The sequence below is a fragment of the Crinia signifera genome, chromosome 6 (assembly GCF_055691185.1).
Source record: "Crinia signifera chromosome 6, ASM5569118v1, whole genome shotgun sequence".
Classification (NCBI taxonomy): domain Eukaryota; kingdom Metazoa; phylum Chordata; class Amphibia; order Anura; family Myobatrachidae; genus Crinia; species Crinia signifera.
In genome coordinates, this window is record NC_139222.1 from 251,613,869 (window position 1) to 251,636,025 (window position 22,157).

Genomic DNA, 22,157 nt, shown 5'->3' on the forward strand with positions numbered 1-22,157 from the left:
ACATACAATGGATGGTAGGTGACTGTATATAAATAGAAAATTAAATGAAATATAAAATAAAAATATAGCTTATGTGCTATATACTTATTTATTTATCATTTATTAATTAACAGTTTCTAATATAGCGCACACATATTCTGCAGCGCTTCGCATTGAATATTTACACATCAGTGCCTTTCCCAGTGGAGCTTACAATCTATATTCCCTACCACATGTACACGCACATTAACTCATTGTTGGAAGCCAATGAACCTAGCAGTATATTATTGGATTGTGAGAGGGAACGAGAGTACCCGGAGGAAACATACCCAAGCACGGGGAGAATATACAAACTCCGCACAGTTAGGGCCACGGCGGGAATCAAACCCATGACATCAGGCAGTAATGCTAACCATTACACCTTCCGTGCTGCCTCTATATTGAATGTTGTCCTATAAGCCTAATGCCCCATTATGGGGGAGAAACCTCTGAAGAGGAGCAGTGGTGATGTTGCTCATAGAATCTATCAATTGTGTATTTATTGCATTCTATAAAATGATAGATAGAACCTGGTTGGGCGTTATAAAAAATCCACTGCTCTTCTTAAGGTCTGATAAGTCTCATATCTGAAACTGTAAGGTGACAATACAAGGCTATGGATCTGCCCTGACTTGTCTATGTCTCATGGGCATGAGTCATCAGAGACTTGGTTATGACATCATGATGGGTAGGGGGGAACAGTTGAAAATGGGAATGAGATCCCTTTGTCTTTCTGGGGTCAATTGTAAGTTGAAGCCTGGGCTTGCATTTTTCTGCAATTGTTTGTAAGTTTTTCCTTTTTACTTTGAAACTGCAACACAGTTGTGTATTATGCAACTCTTTTTAAGTATTTCATTTCTTTACCTAAGCACCGTTCTCCCAATACTTAAATAAAGTGTTCCCTTATTAGTCTATTTCATATCTGCTTCAGATGCCAGACTTTAAGGAGCTAATAGCAAGTTATAAGTATGATTCACTGATAGAAGCAGGGGATGACCAAACAGCTGAGTGCTATAGAAACTATATAAATGCGATAGTGTTTTGGGACCTGTGGCTTCATTTGTCATTTTAATGGTATGTGTCCGTAATGAGATGAATGATATAAGAGCATATTTATTGTATTATTTTCAGCTCTGCCCTCATTACATCAGGAAAGCTGAACAATCACATCCCTGATGTTAATATAGTACCAGTCAGGATTAAAATGGTAGTTAAATTGACCCTTACAGTATACATGTGCATAATATTCCCTTACATTTTATAGCGGTGCTCCTCACAGTAACTACAGGAAGAGGAGCTCAGTTAGTAAAACATTTTGTGAACAGTGTGACATTCTACTGACATTGCATTGTAAAGTAGTCAGCATTATAGTAAGAACAGCGAGACTCATGTTGGAATTTATATTCTGTATGTAGGACTTTCTTTTTCTCATGATCTTGTGTAGCAGTGCTCCTCACAGTAACAGTAGGAGGCATAGCTCAGTGCACATGTCTTTATGGCTATGTCACCAATAAGAGCATGCAGTTTACATGTTTGAGGTTTTTTTCTCCTGTATAGTGAGTCTCAGGGCTTAAAATGGTTCAATAGAGATGGTGGAACTCATTCCACTCTACCACCTACTGTAATCCCCATATGCCCTCCCCACCAGTGCTAGGATTTTTGGCACCCCCTGCGAACTGTAATGTTTCCTGTCAAAATTACTGTGCAGGGCCAATTTGGAGGTGGTGGAACTTAGGGCCTGATTCAGAACTGTTCACTAGGCTTTAATCGCAGCCTAGCAAACAGGTAAATGCCGCCCAGCCGAATCCCCCCACCACAACCCCCCCACCCCCTTCCCCACGGCACCTGAATCCCCTAGCTGGCATCCAAGGAGATTTGTGTGTGAACACATCCCCTTGCATGATGCCGAATGGGAGAGAAATCGTTGAATGACTTCACTCCCCTTCAGTAATAAAGGTCAATCTAGACTGAATTTTAAGCCATTTGCTCCCAGGGTTTGTGCATGCGCAAATCCCGAACATGGAGGATGGGAATGAATTTGACCCAAAGGAATGGGTCTGAATCGGCACCTCAGTTCCACCCCATCTCCCACAGCTTTAACCCTTGGTAACACATTTTGTTCTTCATCTCTATTAATGCAATCATTCATTTGACAGGCAAGACTAATAGATAACATATTTTTGATGAGCCCTGAATGCATGCTGTTTATTTTATAGCAATACAGTTAGAGTGCCTCCCAGCCAGCCTGCAGGACTGCTAATGTCCTGAGCTGGCGCAGGCTGGCGAACAAGTGTCTCACATGCCAGCACGGCGGTGGGGAGCGGATTCCCTGCCCGTGTCCTCTTCAGGGAGGTGGGCAGGGTGAGTGGGGGGTGCAGAAGGGCTATGGGGGAGCAACAGGGAGTCAGCGGAGGCCGGTGGAGGGCTCCAACAGAATGTGGTACACGAGCGTCTCGTGCGCACAGCATCTTCTGTCAGCTGGTGGCGAATGGCAATAGAATTACCAGGAGCAGCTATGTAGGTGCTTATTATTCCCCCATAACATTATATTTGCAGGACAGCATATACAAGCATTATTAGTCATGGGGTACATACCGTGGAGCCTGTCCAGCCGAGAATTGCGAAGGCATACTGTTCATACGGTGTTACCACTAAGTCCACCCTTACTGCCTTCCACTTCCTGAAGTTACAGTCCGTAGGCTCTTGCCAGAGGCCATTGCTTGTGTTTTCAATTTGATGATCTTCTTTCAGAAGCTTTAGTATTAAAAAGCACTTTTGATAGTGATCAAGTGCGTCGACGTTCCGACTGGGACGCTTTGTCTCATCGAATGTTGACTCAATAATATTACAGAACAAAATCCTCCCCTTTGAAAAAAAAAAAGAGAAATACATTAGGAATGTGTCTATATAAATGCATTAGAATTACTAATATTTCAAGTACAAATCAAAGTGTGTCAATTGAGAACACACAAAAAATTATACTTTCAACTATTATGTATACAGGTCCCAGTGGAAGCATGGCAAACGTAGCGAGCCATGCCATGCCATGGACGATGTCCATGTCGACATGAAAAACTCATGTCAACCTTTGGACTGTCAACCTAGCCATTGTCGACCTAATGCTTGCGTCGACTTTCCAACTCTGTTAACCTTAGCCATGTTGACCAATTTCATGTGTCAACCTCTTATGGGTCAACTTAATGACCCATACCCGTCCCCATAACCATTTTCCAATGTTTGCCAACCTGTTGCTCATCCTGTTCAGGATCCAACAAGGGGACTTGTTCAAGCCCTATTATATTATCAAGGCTTTCTGATCCTGCATTATCTGTCTTATTGTTCCTCGGTTGCCATAACAACTTCATTAGATCCATACCAGTGGAGAGCCTGAGATCCAACAAGGGGACTCCTGCATTAGCTGTCTTATTGTTCCTCGGTTGCCATCTAGGGCCTTATTTTGGTTCATTCTTTCTGACAAAATCCTTCTTAGATGGACAAAACCATGTGCACTGCAGGGGGGGCAGATGTAACATGTGCAGAGAGAATTAGATTTGGGTGAGTAATTTTGTTTCTGTGCAGGGAAAATACTGACTGCTTTATTTTTACACTGCAATATAGATCTCACTTTGAAGTAAAACCCCACCCAAATCTAATTCTCTCTGCACAAGTTACATCTGCACCACCTGCAGTGCACATGGTTTTGCCCATCTAAGAAGGATTTTGTCAGAAAGAATGAACCAAAATAAGGCCCCTTATTCGATCAATACAATTGGAGAGCCTGAGTAGGGATCCTTCTTCCTTGCACTGCTCAGTCCAATGGTAATCCAACAGCCATGTGCACAGCTGACTAGACCTACCCTGAGATACTATGGGGCATTCTGGGTGAAATCAAATACGGTATGTCAAGTCAAAGTAGGGCTCAAGTTGTTGGTAAATAGCTGAGGCTAAGGAGCTAAGTACCAATATAGCTGATGTGTGCGATAAGAATGATCAAAATCTGTACAACAAGTCATCGATTTACATCAAACCCATACAGTATCTACTGTACCCCAAGAGTCAGAGTGGGTGTGCATACAGCAGAGAGATTACGGTGCCAAGTGTTGTACACTTGATCAGGTGTGCAAACCTGCGAGGGCATTAGACTGTTCACTCTTTCATTGTTCAAGCCGGTAATATTGTAATTTTGCCTGTTGCCTGGATGCTGTCTTGCACTTCTGTTACTTAGTGGGATTTATATGTAAAAATACCACCAGGGAGTTCTACGGGAAGTGTATAGCAAGTACCTGTCATGGCAGGTTTTGCACGTGTTGAACATCCTGTGTCATCAATGATTCTAAGCTGCAATGCAGATATTGGATTTGCTAAGAACATTGTGCACACCTCGAATCTGAAAGCAAGGCAACATGTAATTGTCCCATCATTGGAATTGCACAAGCAATGGACTCTGCAATGTTTGTATTTTACAAGCAGTTCGTACTTGTGAAGCAAATCATTTTGTGTTGGATAATGGGCAGCTGTGGGTACAGAACCTAGGGCGCTGGTAATCTGAACTCTGCACATGCAAATCACTTTAATAATATTTTTAGTACCTAGTAAAGACACCAGGCATATGCTTGGTCACCTCAATCTGACACACCCCCTATCCGTACACTCAGGATCACCCACTTTCTGCTGCTCCATCATCCAACTTCTTTGTCCCACCTCTTTCAGCTGCCCTGTTTCACCCCACCCCTAAAATACAACACAATCACTCCACCCCACTCTACACTACATCCATCCTGCCCCCTCCCTCACTAGGGACGAGATGTACTAAGCCTGAAAAGTGATCAAATGGAGAGTAATAAACCACCAACCAATCTGCTCCTAGCTGTCATTTTTGTAAACACAGTCTGTGACATGGCCGTTAGCAGCTGATTGGCTGGTGGTTCATCACTCTCTATTTTATCTTTTCAAGCTTAGTACATCTGGCCCATTGTCTGTCACCACTCCATAGCAGCATGATCCATTGAAGCACTCCCACTGTGTCAGACATGGGACAGACCTTGCACACTGTTATTTTATAACAGGCTCATACTGGCCCAGTGGGAGACTGGCGGATTTCGCAGTAGCCCCAGTCATTTTGACCCGCCCACTTTTTATGATGAATGGGGTCTGGCTGAAACTTGGTCGCATGGCCCCCCACCGGGCTAGTGGAGCACATAAGTTAAGCCATGAGCAGTGGCAGGCACCTGACTGGGAGACTGAGCGAGGAAACGGCAGCAAAGCCAGAGTGAGGGAGCCGGGGAGGAGGCAGAATTAGGGGCAGATTTATTAAGCTTGGAGAAGAGATAAACTGGAGATAAAGCGGAGAAAAGGTAAAAGGAGATAAAGCACCAGCCAATCAACTCCCAACTGCCTTTTTCAAACACAGCTGATTGGCTGTTGCGTTATCTCCTTTTACCTTTTCTCTGCTTTATCTCCAGTTTATCTCTTCTCTAAGCTTAATAAATCTGCCCCTTAGTGTGAGGGAGCCAGCAGCAGCAGCAGCATGATGGCTGGGAGTTGGTGGAGAAGAGCCCCTCCAAGGGTCGCACAGGATGGACGGACTGACATCATAAAGTCCGCCCCGTCATGACCTCATACATCGGACCCGCGTTGTGATGTCACGCTTCAGACACCCCCCGGTGGGCCCTTACCTCCCAGTCCTACACGGTTACCAATAGCAGATATTTATGTAATGGAATCAAAGTGTTATAGATGGAAAAAGAAAGCTGCAGATTGCAGATTTATAAGGTGGAAGAGAAATGTTGTAGATCGTCCATCTTTCTGGCAGTTACAGTACAAAAGAGGGAGTAATGAAAAGGGGAACTACAGTATACAGTATACTGCAGATAACAAGCATGACTAAAACAAACAAATGGGAATACAGACAGTGATTACTGTTACTACGCTGATGTTTTAGATTATTTTAGTACATGTGAAACAAACTAATGTTTTAATTACAACTTATAGATAATGCAGCAGCCCAACAATAATTAAGCAAAACTCTATCAAAAAAGAATTATGCTCTATGAAAAGTAATCAGTGCATTAAAAAGCAATTTAAGTAAAGACAACTACAAGTTGAACTATTACTAAATATGACTGATTTTTATATTCTAATATTACCACATTATCATACAATACTCTGATTTAGGTGCGGAAAAAAAGTTGTTAACGGTAAAGTTTTTTCAAATTCAATTAATTTCATACTTGTTAAATGGAGAATGTTGTGTAACAAGTTGGAAAATATATACATAGCTTATATAAAGAAGTAAGAGCAAAACTTTGTGTAAACTTAATTTATGACAGTGTGTAATTCATAGAGAAAAGCAATGAAACAATAGTTTAGGGCAGTGGCTTGATTTTAGGGTAACACAGTACTGTAATCCCTTATGTAACTATACCCTCCAGCATCTGAAGAACAAAAACCGGTACAAATATGGAAAGGGGGCGTGGTCCCAGGTAAAGCGGTGTGGCCATGTCCCTTTCCTATACTTACAATGGGTAGTTGGAGACCCAAAAAAAAGGTACAGGTCATAAAAAGGTGCCAAAAAGGTATAATTGGAGGGTACGTGTACCTAGTCTATTGTGCACTCACCTGAGGTTTTATATTCACTAAAATGTGACTTTGCAGAAGTGGAGATGTTTCCCATAGCAGGAATCAGATTCTAGCTATTTTCTTATAGAAGGGGCTAGTTACATTGTAAGCAGAATCTAATTGGTTGCTATGGGCAACATTTAAACTTCTAAAAGCCTCACTTAAGTAAATATTACCCCTGGTGTGGTAGTAGCTAGAACAACAGAAAAATATAATGTAATTTTTTTTGTAACAATTTATTTTATTAAAGCTTCAGCAGGTGACAACATATGTAGAAAAACCTACAGTACAAGTATCTATTAGGAACTGTAACAAACTCAAAACATCTAAAAAAATAACAAATTAACATTATGGGAGGATCCTTCAGAAATTTCGTACCAACGTTTCATACCAAAAAGTATTAGAAAAACACTTACAAATATTTTATTGCGAGTGGTAAGACCTCTGTGAAACTTTTGCATATTTCACAAACATTTTCGTATGTTTCTCTTTTTGGAGCGATGCCTCTAACCAGTCCATATTAAAAATAAAGATAAGTTTGTCCCAAAATAGTTTAATATTAGGAGGGGTGTTTTCTAGCCATAACCAGAGGCAAATTTTCCACAATACAACCTAGGCACCTGCCTAGGGCCTAGGAGGTCCCAAGAGACACTCTAAAGATATCCCGGCCATCCAAAACGTTCCCACAGGAGCATTGCATGACTACTGCTTGACCTCATGATATCACAAAGACCTGCCCACACTCCCAAAGTCCCTTTGATGTTATTTGATAGTTTAAACATTTTTGGACACACAAATGGTTTTATCAGTAGACCACGCACGCACTAAGGTACTCTATCGGTGGCGCCTGCAACCGGCAGCAAAAATATAGTGCTAGGGATTGATGGAGGGACCCATAAGGTTAAACTCCGCCTCTGTGACAGAGGCTCTGTCCGTACCTGTAGTATGGCTTTACGGGCCGCTGATGAAATTGCCAAAAGCAATTTTCAGATGGAGAATAATGTAATTTAATCTATTTTGTAAAGACACTACCGTGCTCATACCCTGCAGATGCAAATAATAATCAGTGGTACTCCCTGCAACTTTAAATAGAAGGAGCATACTTGCCTATCCTTCTGGAAACTGTGGTAGGCTCATGATTTCTCTGGTTGTCCCCCACACTCTGGAAGAGCAGATGGACCTCCCTCATTCTACCTACTTGCTAGTAAAAATGCGACTCAATCTTGGGAAGTTTTCAGGATTAGATGGGGCATTACTTAAAAAAAAAATATTTTAAGGTCAATCTCTGCTCTGTGTAGACAGATGTTATTATAACATGTCAATCTGTCATATTATATAAATAAAACTATACAAATAGTTTAATATATTAATATAGAAAAAAAATTGTGAAAAACTGTGGCCCCAAGCAAACATCTGACTAAACTGGTGCCACAATGCTGTTTTCTGCCCTTTGAACAGTGCAAGAAGCATTGCAGCAAGCACTTAAGTCTGAGAATGCCGGTTCTCAAGACTACACGCGAGGTTTAAGGTGCAAAAGATGGCATCTTACAACTAGCAATGAGAGTAGCTCCGAAACTTCCATCCTGGCTGTAGTATTAACATCACTTTGAATTGAATCAACCCCAAAGTGTAAGAAGATTTATATGGTATTATTACTTTTGATTAGAGAAGACAGTGGCATTACACAGGGGATTAGTTTAAGGAAGAATAAGCGCATTCAGAGGTTTTCCCAACGTCCAAGGCAACATTAAACAAATGAATCTATAACTATAAGTTCTCTTTTCCACCTTTGGTCCATGGTTACTATATAACAGATCATGAAATGAAACAGAAATATGCTGTTTTCAGTGTTGCACACTAAGGGGGAATTTGATTAGATGCAGTTATTTACCACGTGTGAAAAAGAGTGGTAATCTAAGATTTAACATCCACCGCTAATCTGGAGACCCTTTTTCTCACTCGGAAAATGACAGTGTAAACAACCATTAACCTATAGAAGCTGGTGCAAATAAATAATGTTTTGTTTTTTAAATTAGAATGCATTTATTGCATTTTTTTTTTTTATTAAAAAAAAAAACTACTTAGAGGGGATTTCTTTTCGAGCTTGCTGGGTTAAAAAATAAATCCCTATTAACTACATCCTGCAGACTGCCATTTGACTAGCCCCGCTGCTTCAATTAACCACCGGTAAAGTACTACGGCTAATTGAATTCCCCCTAAGTGTATTCGTTCAATAAGGGTCTTACACAATTAAAGGAATGATTTTTCTTTTGATTTCCTTTATTATTTTTATAACCAGGACAAACCTTTAGATCTTCTGAATTATATATTTTTTTGCTTACAATTCTATGCAGTCTACATCCATTAGTAATTACAATGGTGCATTTTTACATTGCAATTGATGTACTGCTAATGTTCTCATAGTGATTGGTTTTGAATAGCGATCGGTTTAGGAAAGTAATTAGTGTTGTTATTGGAGAATTTCCAGCCTCTTCTGGAGAAGCACAGTCTTATGTACAAAGAAAATAAGGCTATTGTAAAAACTACTTGCGAAAATACTTTTAATTGATTTTAATATCTAGTATAATATAAGCAGATTTTTTTGTACACAGCTGGCAGGCTGTTAACCCACCAGCCCCGTTCTAGCCACATAACTCCCATTCTCTACTCCCTTCACTGGCTGCCCATAAAATGGCAAAATATTTTCGAGATCAATTTACTGAGTTTCAAAGCCCTACATGACCAAGGCCCAAGGTACCTAAAGTAGCTTCTGATTCTATACTGTCCCACCTGATTACTGTGATCTGCAGATGAAGGACTTTTAGCAGTACCTAGAATCTCCCGTAATTCATCTGGGGTCCAAGCTTTTAGCCAGGCAGCTCAGACTTTATGGAACTCGCTTCCCCGCACAGTTCGAGAGGCACTCACTAGAACGCTTCAAAAACAGACTCAAGACTTTTCTGTTTACTCAAGCATTTCCTTCATTCCCTTAAATATTGTTTATGAAAAGCTTTTCTGTACTTCATTGTTTCTGTACTGTATTACATTCATTCTATCTGTTAAGCGCCTTGAGTCCTATTGGAGAAAGAGCGCTATATAAATACAATTATTATTATTATTATTTGTTCGATACAATGATAAAAAAAAAATAAACATTTTGCTGATATGGTGTTTTGTAATCCAATAGAAAAAAAAAAGAATCCCAAAATTGAATCAACCAGAGATGTCCAAAAAATGTAACTATATTACAGTATGTACTCAGAACCAAAACATAAAAAGCATAATTGTCATTTCTGTTGTGGAACTAGCCAGATGTGGATAACTTTGGCATGATTTTGCCAGCTGAACTTACCTCTCAAAAAGGGTACTCCTAAGTATGAGGGTACCAGGATGGGATATCTCCCCCATTTCCTGGCTTTAAAAAGTGTAATGTTTATTTTGGAAGAGCATGGCTTAATGACATTGTGGTGTTGCATGATCTCCGCAAACCTCACCCATCCTAGGTCTGGGTGACAGCACCTAATCACCTATAAAGGGGGTACAGAACTTTTAGGTACATTTGCCACTCAGTTCAGCCCCTGTACTGCATATGTAATTTCCCACATGTCCTTCACAGCTAAGGGCTTAACCAGGGCTTAAAGTGGTCATGCAGAGGTGGGGGAACTAATTTCTCTATGCCACCTAATTACCCCCCCCCCCCCCCTTCCCTACCCCTATTAGGCAGAGACAGGGCCAGTGGAAGAGTTTTTGGCATTCCCCTGCAAACTAGAGTGCTTTTCTGTTACAATTACTGTGCAGGGCCAATGTGGAGGTGAAAATGTTCCACCTCACCATTAGAGGTGGTGGAACCCAGTTCCATCCCATTCCCCCTGACTTTAACCCCTGGGCTTAACATGTTTTCCTAAAGTCTTTTCTAAATTTGCCCAAACACTTTTTCAGAAAACAAGGATAAAGCTTTAGGTCAAACAAGTAGTAACCCAATTTGACTATCACATAAAAATGCCATGTACTTTTATTTTTATATCCAGTGAAATCTGATGGTAACTTCTAAGAGCAATAACTAGTTTATAAATTAAACATAAATCACCAATTAATTTATTATCTACTAATAATTTGGACCCATCGTGCATCTCTCCTGTCAGACCCAATTCTGTCCTCCCTGCCTCCGGATGGATGCTAAGGTCCCACTGGTCCGACTTCTTGGACAAGTTGGACCCGATTTCCCTTGAACTTCCCCGGCAGCTCCCCGGGAGTGCTTACATCCGATTTGGCACTTGATGTGTCATTTTTATTCGTGATTAAAAGGATTAAAAGGACTCCTGGGGAGCTGCCAGGTCAAGGGAAATCGAATGCGATACAGGTGCTAAAAAGCAGCCGCGATGTGCACTTATGTCTTCACGTCCAATTTATCTTATGTGCACCACGTCCGACCTCTGACTCAGATCCGAAGTGAATAGGACCATGGAAGTGATCATTGCTGATGTCAGAGACCCACCAAAAATATGCCTTGGCATGCCTGCATTTTCACAAACACACCCAAAAAACGCCATTCTTATGGCTCTATGTGTAAGGATATACAATATGTGTATGCACAGTGCGATTGCTGCACACTTGCAGTTGTAAAATTGCAAGTTCTCTAATTAGCGATCCATGATCCACATTTGTCAAACAAACTTTGAACCTGCGCAAATGTCTCTACAGAATTTCTATTTGGAATGGTAGACGGAACACAGAAGAGGAATTTTGGAATTATTCAGATAAATATCTCTTACCTGATTTTTGAGCACATTAATGGTATTGTGCAAAATATGTTTTTCAACTCCTTTCCTGGGGCATGTAATTAAGATATCCACGTCATGACCCTCTTTCTTACCCCTGTTGATTTAAAGCAAGAGATTTATTATTTTAACTCCAACGGTTATTCCCCTAGATCATTCCACTAGAGAGGTCATTTACGCAACCCATCAAAAACAACGATGCATACTCATGTTTTTCTGAACATGACAAATCATCTGTAACATGATTAGCTAAGAATGCTCAATGATGTAAAAGATAAGATAGATGTATGAACTTTGCATTTGTCACATCCTGATTTGAGCAAAAACATAAAAACTGGTCCATGAAATATTTGCCTCATTGCGCATCTGGCAGCAACATTTTGCATCTTCTGCCAGCAGAATCTGGCTGTAAGCGTTCTAAGTCATACACCAACCATGTAACAGAATTAATCGACCGTCAATCTATTCATAGACTACGAATACAGCTAAATATACAGTACAGAATGGCATGCTGCTTGTAATTCACCATTTTCAGGCTGAATATGCGCAAAATTGACTCTTCCTCGATATATATTCCCTCATATTTATTCTCATCACCACTTTGTGCTGTTAGGGAGCTAGGGCCAGATGCACTAAGCTTCAAAAGTGATAAAATGGAGAATAATAAACAGCCAGCCAATCAGCTCCTTCCTGTCATGTCTCAGACTGTGTTTGAAAACTGTCAAGTAGGAGCTGATTGGCTGGCAGTTAATCACTCTCCATTTGATCACTTTTGAAGTTTAGTGCATCTGGCCCCTAGACTCTATTTGTTCATATACATGGGAGAAGTTAGGCTTTCTTTCACCAAGGGCAAATATGCAGCTTGTCGCACTTACCCAGAGGCAACACCAATTGTGCAAAGCACAGCCCCACAAAGGGGTGTGGTCTCATAGGAAGCGGGTATGGCCTCCTGACACCCCACCATTTTCATCACTTCGGGATTGAGTCACAGGGAGATTGCTGACTCATTCTCATTCACGGGAGCCAGGCGATGCAGATGTCACTGCAGAGGAGCTGACATTTGGATGTGACACCCTCGTGTGGTCCACACACACCCCACCCACACCCCCATAGTGACACCTGACTGTGTCCCCACCACCACTGCCCCTCATTCTTTGACTTCAACAGTATCAGGGAAATGCCAAATGGCTTTATGTTCTTAACAGATATTTCACACTTGTGTAAACTGACACTTTTCCTTAGACTTTTAGGATGGTCCGATTTCACTTCACCCCGCACCTTTTTCTAGATTGCTAGTACACACTTGTAATGAACAACGGAAGGACATCTTGTTAGTTCTGCATTACACTGCACCGGGTCATACATGATATCTTGCTTTTGTATATACAGCACAGCCAATCTGATCACATGTGAGCAGTGGGATCACGCAACGACAGCTAACCATTAGACGACCAGCACAATATGTTGTTCCAATATGGTAAAGCCTGACAATATTGTCTAAGTGTGTACCCGGATATACAGTAGATGTTTACCTGCAGCTTAGTTGCCTACACTAGTCAACAGCTTGTTACAATATTACATTTGATGTATTATTATATACACATTATAGTAGTTTAACTACTTGCTGGTGTGATTGCATCATATTGTGTCCAGGACAGGCTGATCTTCCCTGACATGGTTGCGTCCAGTGGGGGCTACAAAATTTAAATAGGGGATCAGCACCAACTGCCACCCCAACCCCTTCCATTCATTGCGGATTGGGACTCACTAGCAGTTGAGGTGACTCCCCTATTTGAATTTTGGACCGTGCTGCAGTTAAAACTCTGGAACCACCATTGGTCACATCTAATGCAACCAGCTGGCTGCCAGAAGACAATCCTCCAGCAGCCATCAATCTCAGAGGAACCTTCAGGCCCCCTGCATCCTTGTTCCCTCCTACGGTGTCTGCTTTACACCCCAGTGTACCCTATTGATTGCGACAAACTCCACAGATTTAATGTAAATCTGAGATGTCGCAACTTTCGCGGTCATCATTGGTCCAATATATCAACAGTCACTGCGCTAATAATGTATATTATTTTTTCAATAAAAAATGTGTTGAAAAAATTATAACCAGATTGTGTTGGATTCAATAAGTTTTAAAAACATGTACCTAACCTTATTTAAAACATTTTTTTTTAAACACCCAGGGGTATATTTTCTAAGATGGGGTATATTGAAGATGGGATGTTGATATTGGCATCCAATCAGCATCTATTATTTATTTAGCACCTTTTAGAAGACAGATGCCAATTGCAACATTTCATCTTCAGTAGAACTCACATCTTAGTGAATAAACTTCACAGTCTATAAAATAAACACCAATACATTACATTTTTTTTTTCTCTTAAACATCTTTTTAATTGGTGCGCTTGTCAATTGAGATGGAAAAATTTATTCACCTACACAAAAATAATTGGCATTTATCACAAATAATTCACTTTGAGTTCAACTTTAGATATACATTAAATCTGTTTTTGTCACATCATTTAAAATTCAGGGTTTAACCATTTGCACCAGAGAGCACGTTATATCTTATGACACAGTAATGACTAGGTCCAGCCATCTGTGTATTTGTGTAGCAGAAGTGCATTCGATGCAAAAGCTGACAGAAACCGGAGAATATTTTAGCACATTTAAAATGATAGAGATTAGTCGCAAATGATTAGAGACTATTGTTTCTCACAGTTTTACACCCACACAGTTTTGGTGTCTTGATTCCAAACTGTCACGTCAAACAGCTTGCAAAGTAATTGATCATAGCTCAAAAAACATAAAAGATAATAAAATCCGAATATAAACATGTAATTCAGACTATAAATCGAATCATTGTAAACTAACAACTCTATCATAAAAAAAGCCCAGACCGTTTTGATTATTATAACAACTACTTATTGTAGTTATAGAAATCAAAATCTATAAACAAGTTTTGCATACATTACAGTATTTCTTGCATAATGTATATAATACAATTTTGATGGACAATTTACCCCTTTTAGATATATATATATATATATATATATATATATATATATATATATATATATATATATATATACACCTCTTGATGAAGGTGGTTGTTCCACCGAAACTGCCTGTCGAGCCAATATGGTGAAGGGACCAGCATGGGCATCCACGGGCACTTTGTCACCTACCCGGTTTGGATAAGTAACCCAGCTTTTTTTATGCAATATATTGCCAGGTGTACTGTAATTGACCTCTCACTCATGAGATTTTTTTCATAAATGTTTTGAAAACGTTTTACATTGTGGTGTGCAGATTTCTTTTCCCCTCAAAGGGAAAAACAAACAAGATATATACAGTATATATATTTTTTTTTTTTTTTCAAGATTCGTTGACCAAGAAAAGATTTTTGTACGTATGAAATAAGTGCTTTGTACTATGTTTTGCTAGCGGGGGTTTACAACTTACATTTGGACTACTGATGTCAGGGGAGGTGGAACCCATAATTGGCAACTGTGTCCTGCTGGGACTTGTAGTTCACTTACTGCAAAGTGTCTTAAAATCTATTTTTATGACTACTACCAGTGGCGCCCAAAGGGGGGGTAAAAGGGGCAGCGATTACTTCTTACCCGGGCCTGGGTCTGACCGAGCGTACCGGTTCCTGCTCCCCCCTTACCCCAGCCTCTTTCCCCAGCCCAGCACAGACTGCTCAGTGATGTGTGCTGAGCTGGGGAGAGAGGCAGCAGCAGTCTGTCCTCTCTCCCCTGTACATGGGATGTGATCACACCCGTAACCCCACCAGCACCACACCCCTTCAGTGGCCACACCTCTTCATTTTACCGGGGCCCAGCGGACCTGTCGGTGCCCCTGACTATTACCCCCATACCATCTGTGAATCATGTATCTGGAGTCCTTGTGCTACTGGAACCATGCATCTTTTGAGGACCAACATCTTTCGCCCCCATCGCTGCCTCCCATCACTACTTAGATTCACACACTCAGTTTAAATGTTCACTCATGCATACGGGCAATCGCAATCTGCAATATTCGAAAATATGCGGGATTCGAAAATATGCGGAATTAGATTAATGAGTCCGACTGTCTAATTAGTAGCATCAGTGCTTATACCCATCATATGCTAGTTTCACATGATCTGTTGTCTGGTCTCCGTATGTACGCCTCATACTAGTACAGAGGTCTGGCTAAATGCCCGCAAATGGTTCTTTAATGTGCATTTGCAGGGTAGCCGCACAGATGCCGCACAGAAATGCCCATTTTAAGAAATGATCAGATTAGACCATCCACTCTCTTATGCTCCACCACGATGCTTATGTATTCATATTAAGCTACAGCAAAAAGGAGAAACATCAGGTCTAAAACTGAAAGATCTATGCCACCTCTTTTTTAACATGAAGATTAGGATTTAGAAAGCAAGATAATTGCTGTAGAAATACGGGACCGTCTTTTCATTTTTGTTACTGAATCCTAATCGGCACGTTGCAGATTTTGGCCACAAAGATGGCTGGCATTAACAGTGCAAGATTGGCCTAAGGGTGAAAACATATTACTAACAATTGGTTCCTGGCCACACAATCATTAGTCCTTATTCACCGATGTATAAAAACGTGAACTTTTCTCCATTGAGCTGGTGATGATCATACTAGCCATGGCCACGAAGACGCTTAAAAAAATGTACATTTAATGTATCTCAACAATTGGCTGTTCCAGAGATGGGGCTGCAGCACAATTCAATTCAAACTTCAAATAGGCACTTCCACAAACTGCCATTCCAAACTGACTCACTGGCAAATGGTCCAACTCCCCTATTATAATTTCGAACTGTGCCGCAGCACCATCACTGAAGCCGCCCATGATCTCAACTGATATGGAGAAATAAACTGATTAGTAAAAATACATTAGTAGCGCTATAAAGCAATCCATAGGAGCTCGCGTACCCTCTATTGCTAAGCAGTTATTACAGGGGACGAAATCATCCACAAAAATATTGTACCATCTGAAATGAGTCTCCCTGGGGAATGTTCCGTTGCAGCATGTGCTTTATCTGGAAAAACGATTAGCATCATAGCTTTTAGGTGCAGATTTTCAAATCAGATTCACTCCAGTGCAGATCATTTGCTTTCGTACCATCTGAAAGTAATTAGAATATGCTATTTCCTTCAGAATCTTGTTTGCGGAATTTTCCTATATGTACAATTATTTATCATTGTGTGCTATGCATGACAACAAGCGGCTCAGAAATGGTGTCTAGAAGTGGAACTGTCAAGTTCAAATGAAAGAAACATAAATACCAAATGTTCTACTTGCAGATCATGAAAGACCCTCCGTGTTCCTATACATCAACCCCGGATATCCTGCCGGGCAATCGTTTTAGTGAACCATTATTTTGTATTCCTTTTCTATTTAATCATAGAGGCCATTTACCACTTAGTAGCTCCCCCACTCCTGACAAATACAGAAAGTCAAAGACTGCTTATGCTGTAATTGATACATACAGTAGCATAAATATTAGGGTTGATGTGTTAATTGTCATTGATTCAAAACCGTTTTCTGTGCAGAATATACGTCTCCGACACGTTGAACAGCTTGGCAATACACTAGTATGCCTCTCAAAATCCTGGGGGTATTGTGATAAATATAGACTGCATCCGTGAGTTGAAAGAGCCATGCCTCAATATGTCTCTTCTCCCGTGTTACAAAGTTCATGTATGTATAATCAGAAAGGCTTGCTTTGAAAAGTCAGGATTTAAAAGCCAGACTTTGGCGGGCTGCAACAGGCATTTCACAGCTATTGGCGGGCATTTTGCTAAGTTCCTCTAGTTGTAGATGGTCTCCGATCCATCTGCTGCTGGGACTGCAGGAATCAGGGGCTGGACGGGGTCCCAACAGTCATTTACCGGACACACGGGGGCCAGACGGCCACTGTTCCACAACCCCCATAGAGGGAGAATAGAATAGGTGGCGAGCGTATCGAGCCTGCAAGGTGCTCTGTTGCGCTCACCATGCTGTCTGGGTCCGGTCAGTTGGGATCCCGATACCAGGATAATGACTGTCGGGATCCCGACTGTCGGAACCCTATCGCATCCAAGCAAATCAACCAGAATAACCCCCATTGTGTGGCCTTTTCCCTGTTTCTAGCTCTATTTTGTACCCTTGATAAGGTGCATCACAGTCTGGGGCATTGTGTCTTCTGACTTGGTATTAGTCTGTATATCCTTATCCTCCTGTCATATTCTTTAGTCTGTGCAGGCAGTTTTCTTAATGCTTGACTTCCATCCATTGTTTCTCTATCAGGTTGGCATAACCCTTAAGTGTATCTGCTATGGTTCTGTATCTGCTACGGTTCTGTATCTGCTACGGTTCTGTATCTGCTACGGTTCTGTATCTGCTATGGTTCTGAAGATTCATCTCCAACCTACTTTATTAAGGTGTACCTCATTTCAATAATACCATTTAGATTATCTAGGTCTTAGTCAGAATTGGGGGCCAAGGAGACATGATATTCCCCAGTGGACCTCAATATTCACAAGGCTATGCCCCTTCCTTGAGGGAGATTGTCATGCCACAATTGTGGGGGGTATATAGAAGCCTCTGCCCAGCACATTTGACTGAACACAGGGGCCTCAATGGTGAAGAACACAGAACACAGAGGCCTCAATGGTGAAAAACACAGAACACTGGGGCCTCACTGGTGAAGAACACAGAACACTGGGGCCTCACTGGTGAAGAACACAGAACACTGGGGCCTCACTGGTGAAGAACACAGAACACTGGGGCCTCACTGGTGAACTGATTAATTACTGGCAGCTGGTTGCTACTCTGAAGTGCCTGAGTAACGGCTTCAAAAATACTCCCTTCCCCCCGGATATCCTGCCCCATCACCCTCGTCAGGACAGGTAAGTGCCAGCGGAGGTGTGAAAATATTTTAATGTTATCTGGGGGGAGGGGGGGTTCTATATTTAAGCAATGGGGTTGGTTGTAGTTATTTTTTCTTGGAGGATTGGTGTGTCATGGTGAGCGCAGCGGTGCACTTTTTTAGTGCCCATGTCGACTGTGTCGACATTGAGGACAAAAAACGGTGAAAAACCCCATGTCAACCTATAGACTGTCGACCTTCCCATGTCAACCTAATAACCCTGTCTACCTAATGTAATGTATGTCTATAATGATCCCATTCCTTTTGCAGAGGGCCAGTCCCATATCATACCTAAAACAAAAGGTAACAAGGCGCAAATCTGTGGACCAATTCCAATAGCTGCTGCTGAGATTAGAAATACTCCTACTCTTTTGATAGCAAACCAAAAACAATCCCACACCAAATAAACAGCACTATGGAAATTGAATATAACAATTTATTTTTATATAAAAAATAATTGAGGGAATACTCACATTAAATTGATAAAATAACAATAATTACAATAACAACAACAACCGGCCGGTCATAAAATAAAATAATTATAATACCAAAATATACAGCATCTGTGCTGCACCCTGTGGAAATATTCCAGGGTTGGCTGCGTAATAAAGGGATAGCACCACCAGCAGCAGCAGCAGTGAACACACGAGGAGGACCTCAAACAGCCAAAAGTGTTGGGTCATTTAAAGCTACAAAGTATCAACATAGTAACCACTACTGCATTACATGCATGCTACAAAGGGTACTTGTTCCCCCCGCTTTCCCGGCTGCCGGCTGTGAGAGCGGCGCTGTATGGCTCCCTCCCGCTCCCAGCTGTGTGCCGCCTGGCGCATCTCCCCCTACTCCCAGCTGCCGGCTTGTGTAGTTTCAGGGCTCCAGAAACGTAGTTTACGTAGGCAGCATAGTGCTGTATTGGTATTTTCTAAAAAGCACTACGTAAACTGATGCCCCTTTCAGACCGCACTTTTAAAACGGTAAATTGCCGTTTTTTTACCGTTTTAAAACGGTAATGTGTGCGGTCTGAAAGGTCCAGTCCCACTTAACCGGTTAGAAAATGCAGTTTTTTCTAACCGGTTAAAATGCAGGGTCCTACCCGTTTCTGAACCGGTATTTTAGCCAAAAAATCGGCTCAGAAACGGTATTTAGGACCCAGCCAATGAGCTGGGTCCTAAATTCAGCACAGTGAATACTTAATGAGCGCTCATTAAGTATTCACAGCACTGGAGCCCCCCCCCGCGCGTGTCGACACCCCCCGCGCGCGTGTCGACGCCCCCCGCGCGTGTCGACGCCCCCCCGCGTGTCGACCCCCCCCGCGCGTGTCGACGGCCCCCCCGTGTCGACTTACCCCGTGCCGGTATCTCCGTTGTGGTTCCCGGCACTGCAGCTCAGTATGCTCGGAAAGCACTTATGAAAAAAGTGTCTTTCAGAAAATGGCTGCCCCCATACGGAAGACAGTTTTTTTAAACTGGGTTTCCTATGGGGCAGCCATTTTCTGGAAGACACTTTTTTCATAAGTGCTTTCCGAGCATACTGAGCTGCAGTCCACAACGGAGGTACCGGCACGGGGTAAGTCGACACGGGGGGGGGCGCCGACATGCGGGGGGGGTGGGGGGGGGGGTGGGGGTGGGCGTCGACACGCGCGGGGGGCGTCGACACGCGCGGGGGGCGTCGACATGCGCGGGGGGCGTCGACATGCGCTCGGTCGACACGCGAGGGGGGGGGGAGCTGCACGGAGGGGAGTGCTGAAGGCTGCACTGGCTTTAACCCTGTATTTGGAAAGTTTCCAAAAACGGGTCTGCCAGTGTCAAAAAATCGGCACTTAAACGGTAATATACCGTTTAAGTGCTGCGGTCTGAAAGGGGTTTTATCTGGCAGACCCGTTTTTGGAAACGTTTCCAAATACAGGGTCAAAGCCAGTTATGCGGTCTGAAAGCAGCATAAGTAACTGCAGCCGTGAAACTAAACAAGTACCGGTGATTCACCCATGAGCCCAGCAGGGCCAAAGAAAATTTAATCCAGCCCTGACCCTATTCTGCACTTGTTTCCAGCAGTGCATTGCTGGTCCCGGACAGCGTGTGTCGCGTCATGATGTGACGCAGCACCGCAGACCCTCCCGCACTAAAGGGCTGTCACCAACAAGTTCCAGCAGCAGGATTCATGCAAACGCAATACCTAGCCGGGCTGGCAGGAACGATGGTGTTGGGAGAAGTCCAGGGTTGAGAGAGCGGCCCGGGGAATGGGAACATGGCGAGATTGGCAGATTGCTTCCAACAAGCGAGGTGAGAATGAGTGGAATGAGTTCCGTGTAGGAGACAGGTGGAAGCTGCTTGCTGTTAAAGAGTTCAACCTTATAAAAAGCCCCCTTTCCAAATGTGTACTGGGCAAAAAACAAAGCCCGATACACATTTGGAAAGGTGGCATGGCCACATCCCATTTACCCATGATGTATGCCCCAATTACATGTGACCCCGCCCCCTTTCTGAATTTGTAGCGGTTGGAGGGTATGTGCCAGCAGGCAGAGCACATGGATCTACAGATTGCTCAATGCGGTTAGGAAAATATGTAATTGCTGAACCATAACAGAAAAATTATTTTTGTGGTTTAGCTATCTTTTAATGAGCCAGAAAAGCTCAGCGATTATAAGTAATAATTTGCTATAAATTAAATGTAAAGGTTAGTATTTCATATGTTTTAAATCAAAGACAGCTTGCAAATTACATACATTATATAATAATAATTACAATTTAATATAAATGTTGTTTATCTGAAACTATTGCATCTTATTAAGGGACAGCAAGCAGCATTCCTAGAGTACATAATAACGCAATGGATTAAGTACAGTTACACAATTGTAGAATAAGTCTGATAGTGCTGCTTTACCACAATATAACTAAAAAGGAGCAGCCATAATACAATAATTATATTTACAGTTATAATTCTAAAAGTGACCATTCATTATTATTATGTCACATATTAAAATAACAGATGTACACTTAACTAAGGATTCATTATTTTAACAATTCCAATAGTGTTTTATCCTGGACTAAAAATGATGCTAGTCAACTGATTCCAGTGAATAGGAACTACTGTATGTTGATTAACTGGTTCTGATGAATGGGAGTTATCCTAGTGAACACATTGTGGTCACTGGAAACTACAGTAGCTGGTGAGCTGGTTCTGATGAATGGGATCTATGCAAGTAAACTCATTGGCATATATTCAATGCCGTGGGCGAGCGGTGACTGCGAGCAGGACTTTTTGCTCGCAGTCACCGCTCACCCTTTCAGTATTCAACTGACCCCCCTCATACGCAAATTCCCCCTTGCTCCGTTTTTTGAGCGAGGGAGAATTGGCGTATGTGCCTCCAAAAGCTGCGAGAATCGAGGCTAATTACAGCGAGTTTGCTGCACTAGCAGCGACTTTTGTCGTTTAGGGGAATCCTCGCCGTTCTGTGACGGCGAGGATTCCCCCGGAACGTTGCATAGTGCGAGCGGCCGGCGCGGGGGTTAAACTGCGAGGATCACTGGTTTTCTGTGATCCTTTCAGTTTAACCCCCTCGCCGGCCGCTCGCACCGGCATTGAATACATGCCATTGTGGTCACTGGAAACTAGCTGGTGAACTGGTTCTGGTCACTGGAAACTATGCTAGTGAACTCATTGTGGTCACTGGAAACTAGCTGGTGAACTGGTTCTGGTCACTGGAAATTATGCTAGTGAACTGATTCTCGTCACTGGGAACTATAGTATGCTACTATACGACTGATTCTGGTCACTAGGATTTATGCTATGTTATGATCTATGATTAT

General features: G+C 42.1%; 1 protein-coding gene across 1 annotated transcript in view; it reads right to left on the reverse strand.

Annotated features, from left to right (window-relative positions):
- DNTT (DNA nucleotidylexotransferase) overlaps nucleotides 1-22,157 on the reverse strand; it is a 293,652-nt gene that overhangs the window by 82,183 nt on the left and 189,312 nt on the right. The window contains exons 8-9 of the mRNA XM_083149314.1: nucleotides 11,409-11,511; nucleotides 2,614-2,883 (exon numbers count right to left, since the gene is read on the reverse strand). Of these exons, the coding sequence (XP_083005440.1) occupies nucleotides 2,614-2,883; nucleotides 11,409-11,511 (373 nt within the window). The remainder of the gene's footprint in view (nucleotides 1-2,613; nucleotides 2,884-11,408; nucleotides 11,512-22,157) is intronic.